Genomic DNA, 8669 nt, shown 5'->3' on the forward strand with positions numbered 1-8669 from the left:
TACAAGTTTCCCGAGATGGCACACTTACTTGTTCAGATCCACAGTCACATATTTCATTGCCCTCCACTACGCCATTTCCGCAGACTGGTGCCTGTCCTCTTTGCATCTGTGGCTTATTCTGCAGGCACTTGGTACCCTCATTTGATTTAAAATGTTCAAAGTCATTCAAACTGCAATTACTAAATGATTTCACACCTGCATATTGCCTAAAAAGGAATTCATATACTGTCATTAGCAGCATACATCTCAAAGCACAACTCCATAGCATATGTTAGCTTTGTGATATTGATTGGTGATAGTAAATACTCCGAATAAGTGCTCATTGCTTGTAATCATTCTTGGGGAGGTCATGTGATTTTATTCACCACAATACATTTGGCTACTTAACATAAATTAAGTACAAATCAGATGAAAGCAAGAGCGGAAGCCATGGGAGGCCTGGAGCCCATCCTGAGAAGACCGTTTTTAAGTGCTTGCAGTAAAAGCAATAAGAATAAGAGCTCCTGAATAACTTAATACTGTGTCTCAATGTTCTAGAAAAATAAGAAGCCAAACCCAAATGCACTAGACAGCAAGAAGGAATAAAGATCAGAGAAGAATTTAAACAAACAGAAACTAAAATAATACTAAATTAAAATAAAAATAAAAGAAAGTAAGGAAACAGATAACTGGTTCTTTGAAAATATTATGAAAACTGGAAAGCTTTTATCCAAACTGACAAAATGAGAGAGAAAAATCAAGTTGATAAAGTTAGAGGCAAAAAGAGAATTGCGGAGACAGCTTCCAATCAAACCAGAAGATCGTTAGAGAAAATTTAGAAGAAATAGATAAATTTCTAAATGCATATGATCTACCAAAATTAAAATCAAAAGATTTAACGATTTATATAAGCCTGTAACAGACGATAAAAGTAAGAAAGTCTCCCTATAAACAAAATCCCAGCTGGGCGGTGGTGGCACACACCTTAAATCCCAGCACTTGGGAGGCAGAGGCAGGCGGATTTCTGAGTTCGAGGTCAGCCTGGTCTACAGAGTGAGTTCCAGGACAGCCAGGGCTACACAGAGACACCCTGTCTCGAAACAAAAAACAAACAAACAAAAATCCCAAATCCAAATATACTCCCTGCTAAATTCTCTAAGACCAAAGACGTTGAACAGTTCCACAAAATAGAGAAGGAGCATTTCCATATTTATTCTATAAAACCAACCTTGCTCCCAGATCAAATCCTGATACAACAGGCGGAGCAATTTCTCTGATGAACAGAGATGCAAAATGTCCCTACAAAATACTTGGAAACCAAATTCAAGAACACCATTTAAACCTCCTCTGCTGTGTGTGCAGCCATTCTGTAGCATTTTCCTCAGCCCGGTGTAACTGACTCCTCACTGCCTCGGTAGGATGGAAGGCCTGCGCCTTCCCTGACTCAGCCAGTGCTCGCTATAGTCAGTGACCAGCCAAGAGGTCCCCCACAGAGTACTGACAATAAATATTTCTGGCCTTCAAGCTCTAAAGGACTGCGGGCTCCTGACAGCTTTTCTGTAAAACAAGGCTGTAATTTGTATGAGACTGACATAGTGCTCACTGCCTGTTATTTTTAGATATTATTTTAATCTATTAAAAGCTATGTGTATGAAAAAAGAACATATTCAGAAGATAGTGGGTCATAATTAACAATTAAGTTGGTTTAATCCCAGGGATGCAAGATTGATTCAACATAAGCATGTCACAATAAATATAAAGTACCATAAAAATAGAATTGCGGCCAGAAATCACATGATCATGTCAATAAATGCAGAACATCTTAATGATAAATGTCTTGAAGAAATTCGGAACAGTTGGAACCCCAACATAATGAAGATTATGGAAGACAAACTTATGTCCAACACACTTCTAAATGGGAAAATATTGAGACCTTTTCTGGCCAAATCCAGAACAAGTGTCCCCACTTTTTCCTGCTTTTACTCAATATGATGTTTGAAGTCTAAGCTAGAGCAGGATATGGTAGTACATGACTTTAATCACTGCACTCCAGGGGCAGAAGTAGGCAGGCCTCTGTGAGGTTGCATTAGCTTGGTCTACATAGTGAGTTCTAGGCCAGCCACTGCTATATAGTGAGACCCTGACTCAAAAACAAAAAGAAAAGGAGGGGACTAGAGGGATGGCTCAGTAGAGAAGGGAACATGAGAACCGGAGTTAGGTTCCCAGAGCCCAGATCAGAAATTTTACAGCTGTGTGTGATTCACCTCCATGGAGATCCAAGTCCCCTGGCCTCCAGCCTCCACGGGTACACACACACACATACATGCACACACACGCACACACACACACACACACACATCATTTAAAATAAACTATTTTTAAAAGAAAAGAGAAAAATAAAAAGGAACAAAAGTAGAAAAGGAAAACATCCACTGAAAATGTGAAACTATCCTTCTTTACAGATGGTAGGAGTCTACAGGTGATGACCCCCACGGACCCCAGCAGAGAACATTCAGAACCGATGAACTCGATAAAATTACAGGATTCAAAGAAATCTCTCTATATATATCTATCTCCCTCCTTCTCTCTCTCTCTCTCTCTCTCTCTCTCTCTCTCTCTCTCTCTCTCTCCTTATACTTCACCTGTGCTATAAGCCAACAACACTACATTTAACACAAAGTAATCATAACTGACCAAGGACCAAGGACAACTTACATAGCCTTGGGATTCATGATGCAGATGGATTCTGAGCAGTGGCATTTCGCAGGATCATCATATGATATTCCCAAACTGAGCCCCAGCATCTGGGTGAGAATAACCGAGAAGGCCTCCAAGGTCATGTCCTTGGGATACTGCCAAGAGAGGAGACATGTTGAACGGTAAAAACACTTTTCCAAATTGGAGCACTTTTTTACGTTGTACCAAGCACTTCATAAGCATGAGCATGAGCATGATTCTGTGGACGGCTGAAAACCTGGACTTCCTCTTGGGAAAAGGTGCTGAGAGAGAAGCGTCCCGTCATCGGGAAGCTCTGCTCATTTCCCATTTTTCAATTCTATTCTCTTCTATTGCTTTATTTCTACATCTTTCTCTCTTAATTACAAAGGGATTGTCTTAATATAAATTCTTACATACATTCTACATACATCCCTCCACTTTCCTAATCTTCAAAAAAGCTTTCTAAAAGTTAAATGATCCCGGGGGCTGGCCAGATGGCTCTGCAGGTAAGGGCAGGTTGACTGCTCTTCCAAACGTCCTGAGTTCAATTCCCAGCAAGCACATGGTGGCTCACAACCACCAGTAATGAGATGTGATGCCCTCTTCTGGTGTGTCTGAAGACAGCGATAGTGTACTTAAATATAATAATAATTAAGTCTTTGGGTCGTAGAGAGCAGGGACTGACTAGAGAGTGGAGTTGACTAGAGCGAGCAGGGCCAACCGAAGTGACCGGGGCTGACCAGAGTGAGCAGAGGTCCTAAAAAGTCAATTCCCAACAACTACATGAAGGCTCACAACCATCTGTACAGCTACAATGTACTCATATACATAAAATAAATAAATATTTAAAACTAAGTTAAATGATCCATAAAAAGCCCCCCCTTTGACTGTGTCTCCATACTGATTTCCCCCCTATGTCCTGTGTCACCTACTCAGTTCTGGGTTCTCATCCAGGCCTGACCAACAGACTGTAATCACTATCCCCCCTCCGTTATCTCACTAACTAGATTTCCCATCCTTTTTCTGGGTGGAGTAAGAACATACCATTGTAATTCCTGCAGAGTAGTGGGCCATACACATCTTCCCAGGATACGTTGCTCCCACATAATTTGGGTACTCGTTATAACTAAATACAGAAATACACATTTGTAATCAATCCTAGAGAATAGCCTAGCTGTGGGCAATCTTGAGAAACTAAGGCTCTGACTCAGAAAAACATCCTACTCTGAAGTAAATGGAGTCTCCGAGGTTAAATATCTATGTCCCAGGTTGTTTGAAATTTAGAAGATTCTCAGCTAAACGGTGCAAAATGATCTTAAGCTACAAAACACATGAGTCACTTGTGTCTCCTTTGTCCTTGCAGGTCACCCAAGCCACCAAAGATTGCTGCATGAATTACAGTGTGTCACTTTCTCATAGAAAATGTGAAAGTCTCTTCAGGGAAATGACTTTTTGTTTCTTGGCCTGCTGTTTTTCACTCAGTTTTGAGAAAGAGGGATCATAGAAGCACTGTGCTCTGAGAGCTTGACTTAAATGACCCCACTCTCTAGTCTCACGAAAGTTCATACCCGGCTTGGCATCAAGGTGTCTGTGGGCAAGTGCTTAGCCAATCTGAATACACACACACACACACACACACACACACACACACACACACAAAGCAGGAAACTGAAGGGGTTGGGGGGATCAGCAGCTATTCTGCTAACGTGCTAACAAAGCAGTGAGGGTATAGCCAAGGTCCTGTAGAATACAGACACAGTGTAGCTTTATACAAGCTAAGAGCAAAGCAAATATCCTCTCACCTCCCTGGGTCAACATCAGCTGTGAGCCAGGAGGGGCTTTGTTCAACAACCGGTCAAGCATGCAGCCCAGCACAAAAACAAAACATAACAAACAACAATAAACATCCTTGCTTAGCACGTGAGATGGAGATTGGGCAGGAAGATTAGAGGAGCGAAGCAGGAATGTATGCACATGGGTGGGTGTGGGGCCAGAGGCCCCTCAGCAGCTGGCCATCTTTTGTGTTTGTTTTTGTTGTTGTTTTGAGACAAAGTCTCTCACTGGGACCTGGGGCTATATGATTAGACAAGGCAGGCTGACCAGAAAGTCCTCCTCAGTAACTGTCCCTGCCTCCCTGGTCCTGAGATTACAAGTGTCACCTCATTTGGCTCTTCATATGGGTGCTGGGCTCAAAGCCAGGTCCTCAGGCATGCATAGCAAGTCTTTTATTCATGTGTGATGATTTTTTTTTTTAAGTCTGCAAACTGATGTTTATTGAAACACTACTCAGAACAGGTACACTATGGAATCAGCCCACAAGTCTATCAGCAAATGAGTGGATAAGAATGTGGAGAGGATACATGATGAGACTTCATTTTGTCAGAAAGGAGTGGAATCTTTGCTTAAGAAAGATCCTGGGTCACCACACAGCTAACACCGCTGTAATTGAGAAAGCCAAGGCCAGTGTTCAATGCTAAGATGTATAAAAAGTCAGACCACTTCACAGATTAAGCCAGTGTGACTCAAGCTGACACATAATCAGTTGGCAATGTTTTGCTTTAAAAAAAAAAAAAGAAAAGAAAAGAAATTAGAAGCCTACCCTTTTATGTTTTCAAATGTGTGATGATTTTAAAAGGCTGGACTCCCCTGACAATCGTGGGCAGATACACTCAGATCCAGAAAGTTCAAAGGACTCTTAAATTGTACGCTCCTAGGCATATATGTTGTCAAAATATCAACAGTACAAGGCAGAGGGGGAGAGAGAGACAGAGAGAGAGAGAGAGAGAGAGACAGAGAGAGAGAGAGAGAGAGAGAGTCAGCAGTCAGAGAGTCAGGGAGACAGAGAGAAGAGAAAGTTTTTAAAGGCAGGAGAACACGTCAGTTTACATGTAAAGGAATCTATCACAACAGTACTGAGCTTCTCGTCGGAGATATTGCAAGCAGGTTGAGAGCAAGTAATCAAAGAAAAAAAAGCTATACCCCCAAACCTAACCATTGGAAATGATGCTGAAGACTCCCTAAGGCGAGCACAGACTGGGGGGGGGGGTGCAATTCACCATGCCAGACTCGTTGCACATGAGACGCTCAAGGGTGCCCTGCCCTAGAGGTGGCAGACAATGGCAAAGACCACCACAAAACATACAGGTACAGAACTCACAGAGGAGCAGACAGCGGCCAACCCCAACCCTGCCCCATCTCCACACTCACAGGCCTGGCTCCCATTTAGAAGCTCCTACACTGGCCCAAGCTGAGGCAGGCTAGAATCTCTCGTCAGACTATAGGACAAGACCAAGGAAGCAAGTCTGCGCGCCCAGTGTGTGAACCAAAGTGTTTTCGCTGGTTTGCTTATTTGCTATATATTTTTGGATGTGTAATTTATGAGACTTGATCAAATCCCTTAGGGCTGCCTTTTAAGTCTATCGGTTGTTTCCTGAGCTCTGCAGAAGCTCTTTAGTTTTGTGTAATCCCATTTATTTGCTCTGCTTTCAAGGCTTGTGTTTGGTTGGCTCAGAGACAGGGCTTGCTTTGGACTCCTTCTATAGCCAGCGATGATCCTACAATCCTGAACTTCCAAAACCCCTGCTGTCTTTATCTCTCAAGTACTGGGAATACAGGTGCACAGCACCCTATCGGTTTATGTAGTCTTGAAGATTGCCAGCCTTATGGATGCTAAACAAGTGTGCCATAACTAAACTGCATTCCAATTACGATCATTCATCAAAAGCAAAGAATCCTACCTGAGCAGCATCACAGAGCTTTTCCTCATGTTTCCTGCTGTTCTTTGAGGGTTTCAGTATCTTAGTTAGAACTAAGGTGATGAGGAAGCACCGTGACCAAAACCAGCAAGCTGGGGAGGAAAGGCTTTATTTGGGTTACACTTCCACATCGTTGTGGGAAGACAGTGCAAGAACTCAAACAGGGCAGGAACCTGGAGGCAGGAGCTGATGCAGAGGCCATGGAAGGATGCTGCTTACTGGCTTACTCTTCATGGGTTGTTTAGCCTGCTTTCATACAGAACCAAGGACAACCAGCCCATGGGTGGCAGCCCCCTACACACAAGGTCCTGAAGCCTCCTATACCACTTCTTAAGAAAATGCCTACAGGTCAGCTTAAAGCCAGATCTTATGAGGGCATTTTCTCAATTGAGGTTCCCTCCCCTCAGATAACTACAGCTTGTATTGAGCAGACATAAAACTAGCCAGCACATTCCGCTATTATAGTTAAGCCCTTTTAAGAGAATATTTTTAACTACATGGATATGTATGTGAGGGTGGGGATGCCCTCATGATGGCAAGTTGCTGGCAAGGAACCCAGTCATCTAGTTGAGATCCCTTATCAGCCAAGTCACCTCTGCAGCACTATGTTGAAATCTTTGATGCTACCTGAATTTGTTTTCTATGCTGTACAAGCTCATTTCATTACTGTGGATATGGATATCCAGTTTTCTAAGTACCATTTATTAAAGAGAGCACCTTCCTCTCGGTATGGGTTTTCTCAACTTGGTCAGCAGCTGGTTTGTTGTAGACACATGGCTTCTAATTTTCTGTTATGCCCTAGTCCAGTTTTATGTTAGAATAATGCTGGCCTCAGGATGAGTTTAGAAACATTGCTTCCTCTTTCAGCTCTAAAAGGGATGTCCCTGTGTCCATCAGTGTTCTCCCTTCGGGGCTTAGTAAACTGTTGTAGTGGAGACAAAAGATGTAAGAGGCAGAGGGGATGGATGACACTAAGGAAAGGATGCCTTCGAGACACAACAGAATTGATGCTCACAAGAACTCATGGGGACTGTGGCAGCATGCACAGGGCCCACACGGGTCTAATCCAGATAGGGCCCCTAGCTGAGAGCAAGTACACACAAACCCCCATCCCTAACCCTAATCCAGACACTGTTTCCCCTAACTGCTCACGAAGGAAAAGTTAGTTCTCTCCAACAGAGTCTCACTATGTACACAAACCACTCTTAAGGGAAGGCCCCATACCTAGAAGTAGATGGCCAACACAAAATGGTTGGTTGGTTTGTTGCTTAGCCTTTCTCACATCTTAAGGAAATGGAGATGAACTTTCTGCTTGGTCTTTGATGTTAAGTTTTCACTGGATGCACCAGGACTTCATGTAATTGTCATATGTGCCTATATCAACTGATCTCATATGTTATTTTTGTCCAAAGTAGAACTAAGTAACAAAACCCATAGCCTCTTCAATTTTTCATTCATTTTGTGCACTGAGCATACTATAGCTGTCTTCAGACACACCAGAAGAGGGCATCGGAACCCATTACAGATGGTTGTAAGCCACCATGTGGTTGTCAGGAATTGAACTCAGGACCTCTGGAAGAACAGTTAGTGCTTTTAACCATTGAGCCATCTCTCCAGCCCTGAAATTGTTTTTATTATATGTTTTGGGCATGTCCATTCAAAGTGCAGTAGTGCATATTTGTGAGAGTTCTAGTGATTTATTAATGGCCTGATAAACACAAATGACCTTATAATCCTGGGTACTCTAAGCTTCTCAACAATCTATTAAGCTAGCATCTGAATCTATCAAGTGTTTTATGAAATCTTATATAATCTTTATATAAAAAACATTCCTTAGAATAATAAGATGAAAATTTTTCCAGAATAGATTTCAAAGGAAAAATTATTTAAAATTTTATTTAATAATCAAGGGTAGCATAAAATACTAATGTTAATCAAAATACTTTTTTTTTTTTGGTTTTTTTTGGTTTTTTGAGACAGAGTTTCTCTGAGTAGCCCTGGCTGTCCTGGAACTCACTTTGTAGACCAGGCTGGCCTCGAACTCAGAAATCCACCTGCCTCTGCCTCCCAAGTGCTGCTGGGATTAAAGGCGTGTGCCACCACCTTCCGGCAATCAAAATACTTCTAATTGATGTATCTTTAAAATCTTCATTAGACTAATTGCTATGTATTTCTTTTCCAGGAATATTCTTTTTTCTTTTTTTTGTCTTTTTTTTT

The 8669-nt window shown here is 42.1% G+C and overlaps 1 protein-coding gene and 1 long non-coding RNA gene across 6 annotated transcripts in view; one reads left to right on the forward strand and one right to left on the reverse strand.

Moving 5' to 3' along the window:
* LOC116069046 overlaps positions 1–2533 on the forward strand; it is a 10192-nt gene extending 7659 nt beyond the window's left edge. The window contains exon 2 of the long non-coding RNA XR_004109813.1: positions 2442–2533. This is a non-coding gene — a long non-coding RNA (uncharacterized LOC116069046). The remainder of the gene's footprint in view (positions 1–2441) is intronic.
* LOC116069040 (disintegrin and metalloproteinase domain-containing protein 32-like) overlaps positions 1–8669 on the reverse strand; it is a 127026-nt gene that overhangs the window by 73420 nt on the left and 44937 nt on the right. For all 5 annotated transcript variants that reach the window (XM_031339329.1, XM_031339327.1, XM_031339330.1 and 2 more), the window contains 3 exons: positions 3742–3823; positions 2695–2831; positions 29–206 (listed from right to left, as the gene is read on the reverse strand). In XM_031339329.1, coding sequence (XP_031195189.1) covers positions 29–206; positions 2695–2831; positions 3742–3823 — 397 coding nt within the window. The remainder of the gene's footprint in view (positions 1–28; positions 207–2694; positions 2832–3741; positions 3824–8669) is intronic.

This window comes from Mastomys coucha, unplaced genomic scaffold (genome assembly GCF_008632895.1).
Source record: "Mastomys coucha isolate ucsf_1 unplaced genomic scaffold, UCSF_Mcou_1 pScaffold22, whole genome shotgun sequence".
NCBI lineage: Eukaryota > Metazoa > Chordata > Mammalia > Rodentia > Muridae > Mastomys > Mastomys coucha.